Source organism: Ahaetulla prasina, chromosome 17 (genome assembly GCF_028640845.1).
Source record: "Ahaetulla prasina isolate Xishuangbanna chromosome 17, ASM2864084v1, whole genome shotgun sequence".
Classification (NCBI taxonomy): Eukaryota; Metazoa; Chordata; class Lepidosauria; order Squamata; family Colubridae; genus Ahaetulla; species Ahaetulla prasina.
Genome location: NC_080555.1, coordinates 657,279 through 675,929, shown reverse-complemented (window position 1 = coordinate 675,929; position 18,651 = coordinate 657,279). Strand labels below are relative to the sequence as shown.

The window sequence follows — 18,651 nt, the reverse complement described above, 5'->3', positions numbered from 1 at the left end:
GCCTGAATGTACATAATTTATTTATCTCGCTTTTTTCCTACGCTTCCTGTGCCGCCTGCAAATTTTAGCATTTCTCCCTCCCCCCTCCCAAGGGGCTTTTCTTCTGGAAGACTGGATTCACACGGGTTTGGCAGCAACCGGGCGCAGCCCCAGGCCCTCCCATCGTGGCACGTTTGAAAACCCAAGACAGAAGTTTGAGGCTTCACCACGTCAGCTGCAAACTTTTAAAAATTCATTCTAAAAGTCCCATTATTATTTTTCTGCCTTTAAAACATTTGTTGCAGTTCTCTCTCTCTTTCACGGCTACCAATTCTCCCCCCCCCCCTCTGCCCGCGTTAAAAAGGTCCACCAGGTTGGCATCTCTTGGTGTGGCTTTTAGGGCAGCAAGACGGGCGTTCGCATCTGCAGCAAACAGACCCGTTCCTGCCTGGTTATCTTGGCCGCGTTCAGAGGAAACCAAGTGGCACCAAATTTCTGCAGGCCAGCGAGGTGCCTTCCCTTACTCTCCTGCGAATATCGGCTGCCCTCCGGTAACGTCCTTCAGGAAACTCCAGGCCTTTTCCCGCCACCAAGCGAAAGCCGTGGGGCAGCCCCTCGTGCCAGTGCCACCTCCGTCTCAGATCTTCTCCACGTAGTTCCCCGGAAACAGCCCTTCTTTGCCCCGAATGCGGCCCTCCCACCATCCGGATGGATCTGCAAAGGGGAGAAAAACAAGACGGACTGGATCCCTTCTCCATCCCAGCATGAAGACCCCCTAACCCCTGATGCCCCTCTTCCCTCCAGGCGCTGATCTTCCAGACTGACCCACTGAGCAAAGCGGCTGTATGGATGGCCTCGGGGGTTCCCCTGGAAAGCCTCACCTTCCTTGATTATTTCAATGAGGTCGTTTGCGTTGAAGCTCAGCTCGTCCGTGTCCTGGGCATCGTAGGCATACAGAGCCCGGCACCGGGGAAGGCACGGCTGGGGTTTGGGCTTGGGTTTGGGCTTGGCACGGCCTCCTCCTGGGATGGGTTTGGCTTCTTTGCTAAGGTGGCGCCGAAGGCTGCAAAAAGACAGTTCTCAGCTCCCTGGCATTTTGTGGGCATGCCTGCCGAAGGGGAACCGACTTCCAGGGTGTCCCACAGCTGTAGAGAGTCGTGAGTGACAAGGCAAAGGTCTGTGCCTACCCACTACCCACCTACCAGTCGGGCACAAAAAAAAACAAAACATGAGCAAAGAAGTTCTTGAAGACAGCAAACCTCAAAATATGTGAATTTTCAGCTCTTAAGATGGGTGGACTTCAACTAGAATTCTGGGAGTTGAAGTCCACCCGTTGGCCTGGTTGAGAAACGCTGCCAGCTGGAGAAAAATAAAGAGAAAGCAGGAAAATTCCTCACCCAGCCACCCCTCGGTCAGGAACATCCATGAAGCCCAGGTCAAGCGGTGCAGGGAAGGCTTTGGCACGCGGACTGGCTCCCTGGCGTGGCAGGCTGGGCTGCTCCATGCTGCCCTGGCGCGTCATGGAGTGGCGCTGCTGGAAGGAGGGCCTGGCCCCCCGGGCGTGGCTGCCCCACACCGGCCCTGCAGAGAATGAGAAAGTCAGCAGCCACCTTCTGCTTAAAATGCCCAGCAATTCCACCCAGCCAAATGGAGTAATGAGAAACGGTCATTCTGGAGGCCTGTTGGTCTGTGGGCAGTTTTTGGCTTCTGCAACCAGGGTCTTTCGTTCCCAGCCAGAAGCGTTATTTGAGGGTTCCTCATATCTCCCAAGAGATACGAATTGGGGAAATTCTGACTTTTAAGGAATCGGGATGCTCTGCAAATCATGGTTAGCAAAAACCCTGGCATATAGCCACAACTCTGTGTTACCTGTGCGGGTCTGGGCATTCCAGCCCAGGGCAGGGCCTCCCGCTGAGTACCGGCTTTTCCTGGTGTCCTTCCGGTTCGGGCCTGCAAATTTTGCAAATATGTTCTGAAAATTCTGCAAATGATTCCTGAAGATTTATGCAAATAATTCCTGGAACATTTGCAAATACGTTCTGAAAATTCTGCAAATAGGTCCTGATTTTTTTTGGCAAACCGTGCGCCTGCACTTTCCTTGCACTTCGCTTGTTGCTCTCTCGCTGGGCTTCCCCCACATGCGCAGGCTTGGCGTCTCCCCCCCCCCCAACAATCAAATCGCGTGTCCCCGACTTACGGGCATTGCGGGGTAGGCCTGGCCCAATGCTGACCACCAGCACTTTGCCGTTGGTGCGGAGGAGAGCCAGATCCCCCTGGCAGATCTGGAATTGGATCTGTCGGGAGCCGGCCGCTGCCCAGGGCCCCCAGCCGTCCTTCTTCACCTTGAACTCCAGCCTGGGGGAGGGGGGGGAACGTGCACAAACAGAGAGAGGAATTGGGGGGGGGGATGCAGGCAAGGGGCAGAAATCAGGGCAGAAGTGCCCCATTAAGGTTGAGTTCAAATCCTCCATACTAAGCAGCTTCCAACCGCTGCCTCCTGGGATGTTTTCGACAGGGCTTTGATCTCCTGACGGTGCCCCATCCCTAACTTTGGGGAGGTTGGCCAAAGACAGCCCCGCCCTCCCGTCTCCTTGAGGAAGTCACCCAAAGGAGAAATTTGCAGTGACGATCAACCAGGGCTGGGAAACGAGGCCTGGAAACCCTCCGTGCGCAGGAGGAGTCTACCCCACAGTCCCTCAGAGCAGGAAAAGGGGAAGATGCTGCTTACTGGTTGCTGAACTTGATGGGCAGCTGCTTCTGGGTCCTTTCTCCGTAACGCTTGAAGAGCAGACTCAGCAACTCGGTCTTGAAGACGGACTCCAACACGGTGTCGTACTGGGACTCGTGGAGGATGAGGAAATCGTCCTGCAGCGTGCTGGAGGGGAGGGGGAGGGGGAGCATAGTCAGGAGGGGGTCCTCTTGGCACGGCTCTCCCCCTCCGCATGCTGGCTGAGCTGCACGATCATCAGAGATGGGAGTTTTTTTTTAGTTTTAAAAGCATTTTTTCTTCGGCTGAAAAAATGCTTTTAAAAGTAAAAAAAAAAAAAGCCTGAGCAGGGCTCAGCTGGGATCATCAGAGGCTTTTAAAATCATTTTTTCTACAACCTCTTTGGCCGAAGAGGTTGTAGAAAAAATGCTTTTAAAAGTAAAAAAGAAAATGGCCACACCCACCCAATCACATCACCCCACCACCAAGCCTCACCCACTGGTAGTAACAAATTTTACATTTCACCCCTGGCTCCAGGGTGAACAATCTGCAAATGTCTGGGAATCCCGGTTTCAAGTGGCAGGGAGTCCCACGGGCTCCCTAGAGGACAAGTACTTAGGAGAGCCCCTCTCTGCCGGGGGAAGCCCCCCAACCCCACCTCCCTGATTCTCCCAGCTCACCTGAGGGAGACCGACTGGATCCTCTCTACCTCCAGCTGCCTCTTCAGGACCTCCTTAATGGCTCCCTTCTCGGGGCCCTGCTTCACCTTCTCCCGCCCGATCAGGTAGAGGAATTTGGGGGTGAGGATCAGGTCCCGCTTGACCGTCTGCAAGAGGTCAGTCCCCAAAGAAGGTCAGCACCCCGGCCAGCCAGATGTGCCCCGCAGGTGCCCCTCTGCTCCCCAAAGGCCAAATCCTCATCTTGACAAGAGAAGGCTGCCTTTAGCCAAGGTGGAGAACCTCCAGCCACAGGCATGGTCTATCTTAGTGCCCACCGAGAAGGGAAACGGCCAGATCCAGCCGCGCCACACCTCACCTTGAAGCGACGGTCATACTTCGTGACGGTGTCGGCAAAGTCCACCCGCTCCCTGCGGCCCAGGAACCGGCGGAGTTCGGGGTGATTGTCCAGACCTATGTAGTCGCCCATGAAGTTGCGGTTCAGGCTGTTGCGACGGCGTTCCTTCTTGTTCAGGACAAGGTTGGAGGCTTTGGTGGGGGGAGGGGAGGAAAAAACTGCAGTTAGAACTGGCTGCATTTGGCGTGGTGTAGAAGGCAGGAGTCCCTCTTCACATGCTCAGAAGCAGCCTTGCCCTTCTTCCTCTGCAGGAGGAAGGGATGGGCTTCTCCAAAGGATGGGTAAAGGCTGCCCTCTGGTGGCTCGTGTTGGTGACTGCACCCGGGCAGGAAAATAGAATAGAATAGAATAGAATAGAATAGAATAGAATAGAATAGAATAGAATAGAATAGAATAGAATAGAAGTTGGAAGAGACCTTGGAGGCCTTCTAGTCCAACCCCCTGCTTAGGCAGGAAACCCTACACCACTTCAGACAAATGGTGGTCCAATCTCTTCTTAAAAACTTCCAGTGTTGGAACAGCCACAGCTTTTCGAGGCAAGTCGTTCCACTGAACAAATAAACCCCCAGTTTTGAATTCTCCACCAAAGGAGAGAGAAGAGGGGGGGGGAATTCAGCCATTGCTCCTCCTCCTTAAGCCAGGGAACGTGGCGGGGGATGCTCCCAGATGGCTCCTGGGCTGCAGCCCAGCCAAATCATCCCCTTTTCTGCCCGCCACTCCGTCGCCTGAGCCTGCAGGTCTGGCCGGGCAGGGGTCTCTCTCACCTTCCTCTCTCATCTGCATGTTCCTGCGGACAGCCACGTGTTTGCGCCAGGCCTTCTGGATCACCCGGGCGAAGCCGTCGTAGCGCCGTTCCCGCATCTCCTCCAGGAGGAACAGCTGCAGTGGGGAGCCCAGGGGAAGGGCAGCGTTGAGTGCCAGGCAAGCGGGCACGAAGGGAGACAGTCCCCATTTCCCTCCCCCTCCCCTAATGGGGGGGTGTCTCTGCCTTTTGGGGAAGGGAACCAGGCCGTCCGCGCTCCCAGAGGGGCTCCTGGAGCTCACCGATTCGGGGGCTTTGATGAACACTTTGGTCCGTCCCAGCTGGAATTGGTCAGGGTCCATGTTGACCGACTTCATCAGGTGTACCACGCCCTGCCTCTCGTTGCCACGCCAGCACGGCCACGTCTCGGGCGTCAGGATGGCGTACCTGGGCAGGAGGAGGGGAGAGACGGAAGGGTGGAGTGCTGCCCTAAAGGCTGGAGGGATCTCTAAACCGGAGCTCTTCCTCAGTGGAGCTTGGCAGATCCACCTCAGTAGGTGGGCTGAAAAAGCAGAGGTTTTTTTGGGGGGTGGGGTGTAATAAGAAAGGCTGCTGGGAGGCCAGAAAACAGCTCTCACCTCTGGAGGAACTTCTGGAAGACTCGCCGATAAGCGTAGCCGGCTCGGCGCACCCGGATATTCTCTTGCAGCCCCAAATATTCCACCTGGTGCTTCACCCTGCAAAGGGGGCAGAAATGGAGGGTCTCGGAGGCCCACCTTCCTATTCCTGCACTGCTGTGACACCCCCACCCCCAGCACAAATTGTGGGTCCCTGATGGAGGGTGGGGGGGTTGCGCTCTGTTTAAATTAGTGTTTCCTAATCTTATCCAGTTTAAATTCTGTGGACTTCACCTCCCAGAATTTCCCTGGGCAACGTGGCTGCTGTCCTACCGGCTCTCCTCCCAATCTCGGGACTTCTTGGTCTCGTTCGGCTTGATACATCGGATGTAATGAGGGCTGCACTTCATCAGGGTGCTGACCAGACTGTTGGCTTGTTTCTTTGGAGGAAAGAAAGGGAGGGACGGAGGGAAGTAGAGGAAGGAAGGGAGGGAGGAGGGAGGGAGTGAATAAGAAAGAAGGGAGGGAGAAAGGAGGGAGGGAATGGGAAGGAAGGGAGGGAAGGAAGGAGTGAATGAGAAGGAAGGGAAGGAGGGAAGGGAGGATGGAGGGAGTGAATAAGGAAGGGAGGGAGGGAGGGAATGAGAAGGAAGGGAAGGAGGGAAGGAAAGAAGGAAGGAAGGAAGGAAGGAAGGAAGGAAGGAAGGAAGGAAGGAAGGAAGGAAGGAAGGAAGGAAAAAGCTGGCTGCTGTTACCATCATATTTGCAAACAGATTTCCCAACAGCCAAGGTGGTGGGGGAGTGTCTGCCTTTCTCTTAGGCAGTTCTGAAGCCACCAAAGGGCTCCCCTTCCTTGCCCCGCCTGGGCGAATCTCTACCCCTCCCCTTACCTTGATCTTGCTGCCTGCAGTGGTGGGGCGCCCCTTCTTCTCCGTGCTGAGGCTCTCGGGGAAGAGGTCGCGGATGAAGGGGCTGGAGGAGAAGCGGAGAGCTTCAGTTCCCCAGGACAGAGAGAGCCACCATCGCTCAATAGCCACGAGGGGGCTCTCTTTTGGGGTCTGATTAACCCTCCAAGGATCCTCCCCCCCCCCGTTGTTTTCCCACACTTCCCCCCCCCGCCTCGCCCCCATTGAGGAAAGCAAATCTTTAAAAGTTTTTTCGGGAGGCAGAGCCAGGCTTCAAAAGCGAGTCCTCCGGGTGCCGTTCGGACAGAGACGAAGACTGGAGCAGAAGGGAGGTTTAGGAAGATGGGGTGGGTGGGAGGAAGAGAGGCATTCTAGGGTCTTCGGACTGTGTAGCCCACCCACCCCCCAACACACCCGGGCCCTCACATCTCACTGCTCTGCATCAGCTCGACCAGATCTGGGAACAAAACATCCCGGTTGCGTTCGCAGAAGCCTTCCACGTCATAGGAGACCTGGAGAACCAGAAAAGGGGCTTTGGATTCCAGCTGGCCCTTGGGAATGGGGTGTATGTGTCCCCACAGGCTGGATTTTGGGGTCCCCGGGGCCCTCACCTTGCCAGCGTAGTGGTGGATGATGAAGCCCTTGTTCCAGCTGTTGAAATGGGGGTGCGTGCCCAGCGCCGACTGGAGCTTCTGCAGCAAGGTGTGGTCGGCCCCTTCGCCTTTGGCGTGCATGGTGGCACAGACGTCATCCAGGATGCTCATGAGCCCTGGGGGATTCTGGGAAGGAAGGGAAAAGGGAGATAAAACATAAAAAGCAGTAAAGAATTCTGCCTTCCCTCCCCCCCCCCCCAAGTCCTGTCTCATTCTGTCATTTGGCCCAACCGCAGCACCACTGTAGCCTCCTTTTATTGTATTTATCAAATTTCTGTGCTACCCATTGCCTGTCCGTTTCCCCTCCTGCAAAACCACGGCCAGGTTTCCCTGCAAATCCAGAACTGGCCTGTTCCATTGCAGCTTTAAAGCAAGATGATGTTTTCTTTTACTCCAAAATTTTTTAAAAATAAATAAAAAGAATCTGCTGCATAGATCAGTTCTTCTTTCAAGCCTAAATCCCAGGCGCCTGGCAAGGAATTTAGTAGAGCCAAGAGTAGAAAAGTTTGGGGTGCTTTTTAACGCCCCAGAAGGGATGCTTTAAAATCGCTCTTTAAATAAATAAGGCCTACCTTACAAGGAGGGTTTTTGCTTACCACTTTGTTCTCGATCAGGTCACACACAACTTTGTTGTTGAAATAATCGATGGGGCTCCATCGGATGCCCTCTTGGACGTATTCCTCCTGCAGAGAGGAAAGAGAACGGGAGAAAAGAGTTAAAAGAGGGAGAAATGGGCCAAAAATTAAACATGAATTAAACACTCAGTTCAGCCTTGAACTTTCTTCCCCACTGAAAAATTCTCGTTGTATATTATTAAACAGGTTTATATGGGCGCCCAACTCCCACAACGCAACCCTGTTCAAGTTTCAGGTTTTTGCCCCAAAGGCATAAATTTTAAAAATGCAAAAAGTTTCCCCGTTTGCAAAAAAAAAAGAGAGAGAGAGAGAGAGAGAGAGAGGGAGACTCACCTGTTCAGCCTTCAGGGTCAACTCGATGAAAATCTGCTGGAGTTTTTCATTCACAAAATTGATGCAGAATTGCTCGAAGCCGTTTTTCTGGCAGGAGAGGAGCACGAAGTCAATCAGGGGGGCCAGGCCAGGCGCAACGTGGAGGAATTGCTCATCTTAGCAGCCTGGTTGGGGGCCCCCAAAAAATCCAGCCCCCGAATATGTGCAATGGTGCAAAACGTTTGCATCGCATTTATCGGGCATTTATTCCTTCGAAGCTTAACCGGGGGGGGGGGGCTGCCAGGGGGTCTCGGAACAGCTTCTCTCAGGATCTGCCTCCTGGGCCGGCCGACTACAAAATTCCAAGGCTCAACGCAAAGCTGCCCTTCCAGATCTTAGCCACAAAGCGTTTGCCGCTTTCCACTGACAATGGTGAAATAATGAACTGATGAAGCCACTGTGGGGAGAGTCCCTTCCAAAGAGGCTTTTGTTCCTTTCGCTGAAACAGAAAGGAATGGAATGCTTCTCCATTTTCCCACGCATCATGGATATTTTTCTCAAAAACCACGTCTGGCTCAGCTGGGCTGCTTTGCAACTGGTGGCAGCCATGGGATCCATGAGGTTAATTAACCCTCAACTCCAACTGGCAGTTTGTGCCAGGGGAAGAGGCTGGCATGGGAAGATCTCTTCTTCACCTGGCGGGGAGCCAGGAATGGAGGATTTTTGGGGGCTGCAGGATTACCTGGAAAATTTCGAAGCCGTAAATGTCGAGGACACCAATGTTGTATTCCTGGTGCTGTTTTTCCATTGCTTTGTTGACCGCCTGGGAAGAGGAGGAGGAGAGAGAGGAAGAGACCAGGAAAAGGGAGGAGAGAGAAAATGAAGTAAGAATGAGGGGTGGGCCATGAATTGTGGCTGTGCTACCAAAGTATTCATTTTTATTTAAACTTCCTATTTCCCTCAGTGCGTTTGAGCTTTTCCTCCCCGGCTCCTGAGATCTGCGTCACTCTAAACCCTCCATCTGGCTTCGGAAACCCCACTCAGGGTGAGTGGGGGTGGGGGGTCCGGCTGGCCACTCACGTCCACCAGGAAGTCAAAGAGGCGAGCGTAGAGGGCTTTGGAAAGTGCATCTCGGCTGAAGTTGGCCTGTTCCACGTTGAGGGTGACATCGATGACCTCCTGCTGGCCGCCCCACTTGCTGTCCATCTTGCGGCTGGTCAGTTTCTCCTGGAGGCGCTGCTGGTCGATGGCCAAGAGGTAGGAGGGGAAGGCCAGGACTGGAGGGGGAGAGAGCTCAACCGGCTACTTCTTCCCTTCGGAGTTTCCCCGATTTTTCACCCCAGCCCAGGAAACAAGCCTCGCAGCTCCCTCGGCCGTCACCCACTAATCCTTGGCCCCCTGCCCTGCCAGCAGTGGGACCAGGGGTGAAATGCTCCCGGTTTAGACCAGACTGGCCAATCCGGTAGCGATGGCGGTGGGTGGTTCAGAGAACCTGTAGCAAAACTCCCTCCCCCCCCCCACCCAGCTGAGCCGCACGATCATGAGTGTCTTTTTTTTTACTTTTAAAAGTAAAAAAAAGATCGTGTGCCACAGCTGATCTCCTCCGCGCTCCCCCCCACCCCCGGTGCACTATTCTACTTACTGCATGCCTCTTTTTGGCATGCACTGCATGTGCGCACCTCGCATTTGGCGAACCGGTAGTAAACCGGTTCAGATTTCACCACTGAGTGGGACCCTCCCCAAACCTCCCCCCCCACCCCACTCTCGGCTGAAGGCGGCCACGCTGCCCAGACTCACAATCCGCACTCTCCACCACAGCATAGTTGCCCGACTCCCGGAAAGTGATGTTGCCGAGGTGCAGGATACCAGCCACAATCTGGAGTACCAGGGCCTGCTCTTCCTCCGAGAGGCCAATTACCCCCATGGCTGTCTGGAGGAGGAGGAGGAGGAGGAAGGAGGAGCAGAAGGAGGAAGAAGAAGAAGAGGAGGAAGAAGAGGAGGAGGAGGAAGGAGGAGGAGGAGGAAGGTATCAGTTGTGGGTAAACAGGGCTGCCTGTGGCACAGCAAGAGCAAAGCTCACGCAGAAGCCATGGGCTCAGTCACTCTTCTTCATCTGGCAGCTCATTTCAATAAACTTTGTTTTGAAAAGGGGACGTGCCAACTCTATCCGCTCCCTAAAAGTAAAATTGGGGTCTTTTCTGCTGCTTAAATGTTCAGTGCAGCCTGGGAAACCCTCCCCGCCTTTGGTAGTTTTTCTGGGGAGAAAACGGCAAGAGGCAAAAGTTGAAAGCCACACCGAAGGGTCTCTTTTTCCCTGGGAACCAAGCCAGCTTCGCTGCCCAACCGAGGGTCCCTTCCTCCAGGCCTCTCCAGAGGAAGGAGGGGCTCAGAGTTAAGTATTATAGGAGAAATATTCACGGCTGACCCACGACAGATGCTTGTTTTTAAATCTGTTTTTTTTTTGGCCTTCCAACCTCAGGGAGGGAAGCTGAGCAGCCTGGCAGGACTACAATTCCATCGAGGAATTGGTTGCAAGCGGGTGACCAGGAATCATGGGGGATGTAGTCCAGGATGGCAGACCCAGGGGTTAAGGCGTGCTTCCCCCACACACACACACATCCACCCTCTCATCCTGGGCGCATTTTCCCAAAAGTTGGGTGTGAAAAAGAAAACAGCCCCTTCGGTGCCGGCGTCCCTACCAAAGTCTCTTGAAATTCCTGACGGTCATTCATGTCGTCCACCTTATAGGCTGCCGACTGATTGAGGTAGTAGTAGTAATCCGGGCTGGTGATCCCCAGATTCTCCCGCTGCTCCGGGCTGGCTCCCTCCAGCAGCTGCATTCACACAACGGGGGCCAAAGAGGCGGGATTCAAAATGCCGCATTGGGATCACACAAGGAAAGACAAAAATGTGGCTGTCTTGGTTTGCAGCAGGGTTCCCAGGAGTAACAGCCATGAGCAAGGGTGGGGATGATGGGTTGGGAGTCAGGCCCATCCAGAGGGTCAGGGGCCTTCCTCGGCCGCTCCCCCACCTGGTAATAGATGTGGAAGTTTCTCTCTCCAGAATTCTGGCTGACCACGCGGGATTTTTCCAGCAGGAAGTTGTAGATTTTGCCCCCGTCCGGCTCCCCACCGCGGCTGAACTGGATCTCAAAATATTTGCCCTGGGGGGCAAAACAGGACGGGTGCCTTAAATTTCCCCCTTTTGTCCCAGCACCCCAGTTCCCCCCTGCTCCTTTTCTGGGGCACATCCATAATTCTCATGCACCTGCCTAAATTTTCAATATTGTGTTGATGGGCTTAGATCAGTGAGCCATTTACCCGGTCCCTATGGACCCTGTAATTGTCACCAGACTACACTAGGGGGCAGCACTCATCCAAGCTCCTCAGGGTCAGGCCACCACCAGGAGATCCCAGAGAAACAAACGCCTTAAAAAGAAGACAAAGCTTAAACAACTTTCATGTTGTTCCTGAGAAAAGCATCGGGACGGAGCAACGGAGTCACCAGGCGCAAGTTGTGCACGCACTGCACACATTTAGGATCCGCCAGGCACCCCTCCCCCCCAGGCCCTGCCAGGACTCACAAATCGACTCGAATTGTTGTTCCGCACAGTCTTTGCGTTCCCAAACGCCTCCAGGAGGGGGTTAGATTTTAGGATGATATCTTTTACATGCTGGAATGAAAGAAATATTACTTATCATACTTATTTTTATCCTGCCTTTATTATTTTTTTATAAATAACTGCAGGCAGCAAACATGCCTCCTCCTATTTTCCCCACAACAACAACCCTGTGAGGCGGACCAGCCTAAGGTCACCGGGCTGGCTTTCATGCCCAAGGTGGCACTAGAACTGCCAGCCTGGCAGTTTCAAGTTCTGAGCTTCCATCAGGTGACCAAAATGGGCACTTTTGCCCACTGCCAACCCAATGTGACCTGGACTGGAGGGGGGGGCAACCGGGGGGGGGGCTTATTTCATGCCAGGACAAGCTGCTCACCTGAACGCTGGGGCCTCCGCCGGACACCTTGGAGATGTAGCTCATGATGTATTTGGCCGCCACGGTCTTGCCAGCTCCGCTCTCCCCACTAGGAGGGAAAGGGGGGGGAGGAATCACACCTGGAATGAACTTTCCACAGACCCCCAGCTTCTCCCCCCACCCCCAGTGAAGCCCCCAGCCTCACCTGATGATCACGCACTGGTTCTCCCCGTCAATCAACATGTTGCGGTACATCTGATCCGCCAGGGCGTAGATGTGTGGAGGGTTTTCGTACTGGGCCTGTGTGAGATGGACACAAAACACGTACAGGGAGGCCCTGAGCCTCTCAGCAAATCCCAGGGGTGGCTAGAGGTCATCTAGTCCAGCTGGACCCAAACCGGAACCTTTGCGGTTCAGGGGCCCATAATCCCAGGGACCATTCTGGGATTAGCAAAGAGGCCCCCACATGGATGCAAAGCGGGGCTTCCCACCCCAGCTACGCACAAACGCACTCACCGCCCCCTGGTACATGTCGATCTCACGGTCGGTGAAGTAGGGCAGCTGCTTGAAGGGGTTGACCGAAATCAGGACCGGGCCGATGTACGTCTTTTCGGTTCCAAGTTAAGGGGTGGCACGGAAAAGGGGGACCCCGGAGGCTCCCGGTTTGGGAAAAAAGAGGCTTGTCCCCACAGCTCCCTTCCCCGGAGGCTTCCTGCCAGAGATAGATTGCTCTTATACAGGGAGGCTCTGGCACCCTCTCTTGACGGGTGCCTGCCAGCAGGTTCGCCGGTGCTTATTCTGCCTGCGGAGCCTGTCCTTCTCCTGGGGCTCAGAAAGGGATACAAAAATGTAGTCATCCATGAACCTCTTGCGCAGGTTCTCCACGATGGCGTCTTCGTGGATCTTCGGTAGGAGGACCATGTCATCCACCCCGCTCTGCTTGACGTTCTGCATCTGCCAGTGGTATCGCTCTTTGCTGCCCTGGGAGGGGAGGAGGAGAGATTTGGGGTGGGCTTCTCCCCTTCCCCCCTTTGAAAAGGGAGCGGGTACCACTTTGAGAGCCCAGGAAAGAAATGGCCCCATTCAAAAAAAAATTCTTTTAAAAAGCGAAAATCCGTGGCTCTCAAGCAGCCACGAGGCCTGAAGTCCCATGCTGCACAGCCTTCCAAGTCACGTTTGTTTTCAGAATGTGGTGGGGGGCACTAAGGGGGCACGGCCTGCATGCCTATGGCTAATTTTTTGGGGTCTGCCCGTAGCCACCAGCCATCGAAAGGCTTTTAAACTTCCAAGCAACTCTTCACAAATCTTAGCCGCGCTTGAGAACAAATTACAGCTGCAGCCACCAAAAAAAGCCCACCAACAATGCGGACTTTAAAAAACCCAGGAAAGAACCTTTTTTTTGCCAACTGAGTGGGAAAGAAAAGCCTTCCAGGAAATTGTTGGGTTTGAGCTGAGAAACTGGCTAAAAATACTAGCCCTTCATTAGCACCGCCAGGTTTGGCTGAGCCGGCTGGGGCAGGCGAAAGAGGGGGAGGGAAGGAGGGAGGGAGGATGGGTGAGTGGGCAGCAGAGTCGAACTTTGCAAAGTTTGCCCTCGCCACCGTTTCGTGGTGGGGTTTGTGTCTGGGAGTCAAGGTGTATTTGCCCCATTACAGCCCACATCCAGAGGCGGCCCTTCTCCCCTGCACCATAAAACCTGGGTGGCCTTTGGGGACAGATCCCCCCCCCAAATCACCGCCCGTCTTGGTCTTGCAAACGTTCCCAAAAGCCGGTTGCTAAGGTTTCTTCCTAGCCAAGCTGGGAAGACAATGCCGGTTAGGAGTTGCCAAGCGACCAGCCAGGGAGAAGCTGGACGGACGGGCGCTTCGACCGGCCAATTGACTCTTGGGTGCCCGGAATGGAAAGCAGCCTCTGGCAGAGAGGGAGAGAGGGGGGGGCGCCATCTGCACCCCACAGTGAACTCAGGAGGCGAGTTCAAATGCCCCCACTCTGGAATTGGGGAGGGGGCGAAGGGGGCGGCCTCTGGAAAGCCCCTCAGGAGCCACCAAATCCAGGAGAAAAGCTTAAACACCCCACACACCCCACCCTGGGCACTCTGAGGTTTCGTTCACACAGCACACCTCACAAGGAATTGGGCTGCGTCCTTTCACACAACCTGCTCGCTTGGGGCACCTTCCTGGTTAGCATGCTTGGTGTCACCGCGAGAAAGCCGGACGGATACGACCAGCTGAGCCCAGGAGTTTAAGAGGGTCAACCAGTTGTGTGAAGACAGCCTGCTCTGCCAGTGCCCGGATTGCCAGTGAGAGAGAAGCGATTGTGAGGTTTCTGCCTTTTTCCTTTCCTCAGAAATCCTCAGTTTCTTGGCTCCAGGCTGGTGGGCCTTTGCGTCACCTGGGCGGAGAGATCCTGCCCTCGGTTGGGAAACTGGCTTTTCCTTCCTTCATTTGGGTTGGGTGCCTCCGAGATCCCCTCCGCTCTGGGGAAGGGTGGGACTGAGACGTAGGAGACCCCAGGCACCTTTTCCCTCTCCCCCGCTGTTCCCCCTCCCCCCCCCAAAAAAACCTGCCAAGGCAGCGGCGGCAGCTCCCACTGGGGAGTTTGCCAGGTTAACTGGCTTTCCAACCCTGGTTGCAGGAAAGCTAAGAGGGTTGGCACCTCCTTCCTCAAATTCCAGTCCAGGGAAAGGAATGTGAAGTGTATTTGCAGTGCTAACAAGACTCCACCCTGCGCCACTTTGCAGCCATCACAGATTGGCCAAGAGGCCTGTCTGACTTCAGTGCCCCACAAGGGGGTGGGAGGCAGCCCCTCTGCTCCCCCAACAACCTTCTGGCCAGGTAGATTGTAGGTGCTGAGGAAGGAAGGATGAAAAGCAGGAAGGAAGGAAGGAGATGATGAAAATAAAAAGGAAGGGAGGAAGGAAAGGAAGGAAGGAAGAAAGAAGGAAGGAGATGAAAAGAAAAAGGAAGGAAGGATGAAAAGCAGGAAGGAAGGAGATGATGAAAATAAAAAGGGAGGGAGGGAGGAAGGAAGGAAGGAAAGAAGGAGATGAAAAGAAGGAAAGAAGGAGATGATGAAAAGGAAAAGGGAGGAAGGGAGGAAAGAAGGAAAGAAGGAAGGAGATGAAAAGAAGGAAGGAAGGAAGGAAGGAGGGAGGGAGGAGAAAGAGGAGGAGGAGGACTAATAATACTGCCTGCCTCTTCCCACCACGTGTGAAGCCTCTCCTGCCAGCCTCACCCTTCTGAATCAGCGGCTTCTGCCAGTGTCAGGAGGCCCTGCGGAGCCCCGGAAGGGAGACCCTGAGTCAGCCGTGGGCGGGCAGGCAGGCAGGCATTCCAGGCCATCTCCCTCTCATGCCTGGTCCTGTATAATTTGGCCCCACCTGGCTGGACTGGGTGCGCGTCACGCGCAGGCGCCCAGCGGTGTCAGCCTCCCTCCTGCCCAGCAGTTAAACATTAGCTTTAACGTGAGCTGCTGGAAAGAGGCTCTTCTCTTCTGAGGACAGAACCAGCCGGGTGAGGTTCGCACCCCTGCCAGCCCCACTTCCTCTTGGACTACAGCTCCCATCACCCCCGCCCGCCAAGCAGAAAAATTCAAATCTTCTGGAAATTATATTTTTTTTAAAAAAAAGAGTGACAAGGCAGGTGAGATGATCTGGAAAAACAAACAAACCAGGTTCTCTCTTGATTTTGGAGGCCTCAAAGGTTTGCACCCTCTCGCTGCACAGAGACAGGAAAGCACTCTGCACATGCTTGCGGTCACTGTTATTTATTTGCCCCAATTCCAGAACTGACGAAAGCCCTGTGGGGTGCGGGTGGGGGAGCCAAAGAGAGCAGATTCTTATCCTAGAGAGGGGAGAACGCCTGCCCTCCCCCTCCCCTCCCTCCCACCCCCAGGCCATTCCTTTCCCTGCAACCTTTGCTCTCTTTTCTCTTGAATGATAAAACCGGAATATTCAAGCTCTCAGAATTGCAGAGATTCAGGCCTGGAGGGGTGGGGGGGAGGGGGGGAAAAGGTCTCAGATCCAAGATGGTCCCAGAAGTTTGGGACTGCCAATCCCATCAGCCTCTGCCAGTATAATCGGTGGCCAAGAATCAGGGGAACGTTTGCCCCAAATATTTGACATTTTGGAAAGAGCCGGTTAGATCTGCTCCATAGTTGTGGAGCTCTAAGGCTCTCTCTCTCTCTCTCTCTCTCTCTCTCTCTCTCTCTCTCTGTGTGTGTGTGTGTGTGTGTGTTTGTGTGTGTCTGTGTGATGCAGTATGGCGAATCTCACCTTGAGTGCCACCCTGAAAACCGCAGCTCCTGGCTGGGGTTGTGCAACCATGTGGGCTCCCCCGTTTGTCTCCGATTGTGAGCAGGGAGAGGATCTTTGCAAAGCCATCCTCTCTGCCTGGCGACCCCCGTTCCCACCCCCCACCCCCATCAACTATTTCTTGCCCCTTGAACACAAACGTCTCCGGGGCTGTTTAGTCTCCCACGGAGTCCCGACGGGACCGGGCCACCGAAAGGAGCAGCTGCTCCCACGCAAACCCGCGCCGACTCTGGAGAAACCGGGACAAAACGGCTGACGGACAGTTCTTCCCGGGGACAGACAGAGAGGCTAGAATCCCCGTCCTTCTAGCCCTGAGCAAGGGGTGGGCTGGATGGCCTCGACGGTCCCTTTGAGCACCAGTCCAAAGACAGCCCGGGGGGAACTGGGGAGAACGGAGAGCCGCAGGGGGCCAGCGGAGCGATCTTCTAAATCCTTTGAGAAGAATTTAATCAGAATAAAGAGACTTTTTTCTGCTCGGCCGGCCAAGCAGGAAGCGAAGCGAAGGCAAAACCCAGCCGAGGCTGATCCGGCGCTGGACTGCCCCTCCGCGGCCACCGGGAGGGCGATGCGGTGCCTCTCCGCCGAAGACCCCCGCAGCCAGCCGCGGCACTCGGCGGGGCAGCCCGGAGCGGGCGCGGGTCTCTCCTCCCCCCGGGCGGGAAAGAGTGGAGAGACGGGGGGGGGCTGAAGAGGGCGATCCCCCCCGAAGGAGAAGGGGGTCTCCGAAGCCCACCGGCGGGCCAAGACTCACCATGGTGCCAAGGGGCTGCGCTCCTCGCCCGCCGCAGCTCCGCTTCCTCGGCGCGCCTTGGCTGGCAGGTGGAGGCCGGCCGGGGTTCAAGGGGCCAGCATCGCCCCCGCCGGGACCCTCTGCTCGGACGCCCCTGCCCGGCTGGGAGGGAGGGAGGGAGGAGGGCGGGCAGGCGGGCGGAGGAGGCAAGCGGCTCCCCCGGAGCAGCAGACAAAGCGCGGCCGGGCTCTCCTTCCCCGACGCGGCCGGACAGGCTCCGACAGGTAGGCGCTCCAGCTTGAGTTTCGGGCTGGGGCGGGCGGGGGGAGCTGGCGGAGAGGCGGGCGACCCCTGGCGGAGAGGAACGCGACGCTGCTTCGCGCGCGCACGCCCCCTGCTGGAGCAGAGCAGAACTTCCCCCCCAAAAGCGTTTCCTTCCCGACGGGACGGCGGGGGATGTCGGTTTTTTTACGCCGGAGGGCAGGTGGATGGCTCGATGGCCCTTCGGACAACCCCTCTGCACGCGCCTGTAAGGGCAACGTCAATCTTAAAACATCTGGATTGAAGAAGCCAATTGCTGATCGTGAGAAAGGGAGGCGGAGGGGGGGGGGCTTCTGGCTTCTTAACTGGGATCCTTGGAGAGCATACCGGCAAGGGGCTTCACCCCAATTCCCCCCCCATCTTTCTTAGGAAACGACCCCAACTTTGCTTTTAAAATTGGAGACCTCAATTGGTCCAATTGTGGGAAGAGGGACTCAGCTGTGCTCTGCCCCACAACTCCTTCCCCACTTCCACAGAGCCTTAAAGGGTGTGTGCCCCATTGCTATGCTGCTCCCCAAAAGGGCCTTTGAGGGGATCCCACTCAGGAAGGAGCCGGGGAGGGGGGCTGCCAAGAAGCCTTGCGAGTCTCCGGCAGCTGCTTCTCCCTCACTTGCGGTACCCCGTCGGGACCTGCTCAGAGACCTCTTGGCTGGGCAGGGGGCACATCAAGGAGAGGGCAAAGACAGGGGGGGGGGCTTTTGCCAGCCAGGGAGGGGTTCACATGGGGAAGAAGGCAGCCACGGAATTTTCTTTCCCGCAGCTCACAGATGTCCCACCTTCTCCAAGAGGAGTGGGAGGAAGAGGCCACTGCAGCTGGATTTGGGAAAACATTGCCAGGCACAAAACCGCCCCCCCCCCCAAATTTTCTGTATCTGATCTCCCACCTAGGGCCTTGCAAAATTCTGCACTGCCCTCCTCTTGGGGTGAGGGGAGTTGCAATCCAATAAATGTAATAAATAATAAATAAACCAGCCCATCAGGAGGGCACTGCGACCTGCCCTAAGACAGGAAAAGGTTTTTCCAAGTAAAAACAAAAACAAAAAACCCTTTCTTTAAAGGAATCTGACAACCACCTGTTGAAAATTGCTGCTGCGTCTCTCTTTTGGGTGTAAGTGGGGGGCTGTGTTTGTGCTTGTGTGCGTATTGGTGGTGGTGGGGAGCCCAGAGGTAACATACCTCAAAGGCCCAGATAATGGTGGGGGGGGGGCTGTTTCCCACTTTAATGATCACTCAACAAGCAACAGATTCTTTCCTTTTAAAAAAAGGGGGAGGGGAGTTTTAGGAATCGGGAATTGGGGGGAGCGATGCACACACGCACAAACACACAACAACCCTGGTACAGTGTGAAAAAAAGTTCATGTTGAGAAAGGGGAGGGAGATTGGGCGGGGGGGGGAAGACAGGAAAAGAGGCACCCATGTCGTCCCCTGGTTTTCGGAACCCGTCGCCCTCCAGAGAATTCCAAAATCCGCTCTCGGGCTCACTTTGGAGGACCAAATAAAACAGTCACAGTTTCAGCGAATCAAAGGACCAACAAAAGGGAGTCGCCCCCGCCCTCTGCACATACATACACACACACACACACACACAAACACACACAATCGCAAAGGAACCCCTCCCTGCGAGAACGCCAGAGTGGTGCCTGAAATTCATACTGTGTGTGTCTCTGCCTGTAAGGAGACATGGCTCCTG

The 18,651-nt window shown here is 55.2% G+C and overlaps 1 protein-coding gene across 2 annotated transcripts; it reads right to left on the bottom strand.

Annotated features, from left to right (window-relative positions):
* Positions 1–2: 2 nt before the first annotated feature.
* On the bottom strand, positions 3–17,094 carry LOC131186420 (unconventional myosin-Ie-like). Of its 2 annotated transcripts, none has more exons than XM_058159969.1 (28): positions 16,662–17,094; positions 12,442–12,579; positions 12,115–12,204; positions 11,804–11,898; positions 11,620–11,707; positions 11,208–11,297; positions 10,656–10,787; positions 10,324–10,458; positions 9,422–9,554; positions 8,705–8,901; positions 8,367–8,447; positions 7,646–7,732; positions 7,274–7,360; positions 6,636–6,803; positions 6,451–6,536; positions 6,010–6,091; positions 5,453–5,559; positions 5,141–5,239; positions 4,805–4,949; positions 4,525–4,639; positions 3,722–3,891; positions 3,367–3,512; positions 2,708–2,854; positions 2,177–2,334; positions 1,849–1,929; positions 1,377–1,560; positions 861–1,042; positions 3–693 (listed from the first exon to the last, which is right to left on the bottom strand). In XM_058159969.1, exons 1-28 carry the CDS (start codon positions 16,662–16,664, stop codon positions 617–619), a joined length of 3,303 nt encoding a protein of 1,100 aa, XP_058015952.1. In that variant the 5' UTR covers positions 16,665–17,094; the 3' UTR covers positions 3–616. The 2 variants fall into 2 exon arrangements, with proteins under 2 accessions (XP_058015952.1, XP_058015950.1); XM_058159967.1 differs by lacking the exon at positions 16,662–17,094 and adding an exon at positions 13,719–14,098.
* Between the last annotated feature and the right edge of the window lie 1,557 nt (positions 17,095–18,651).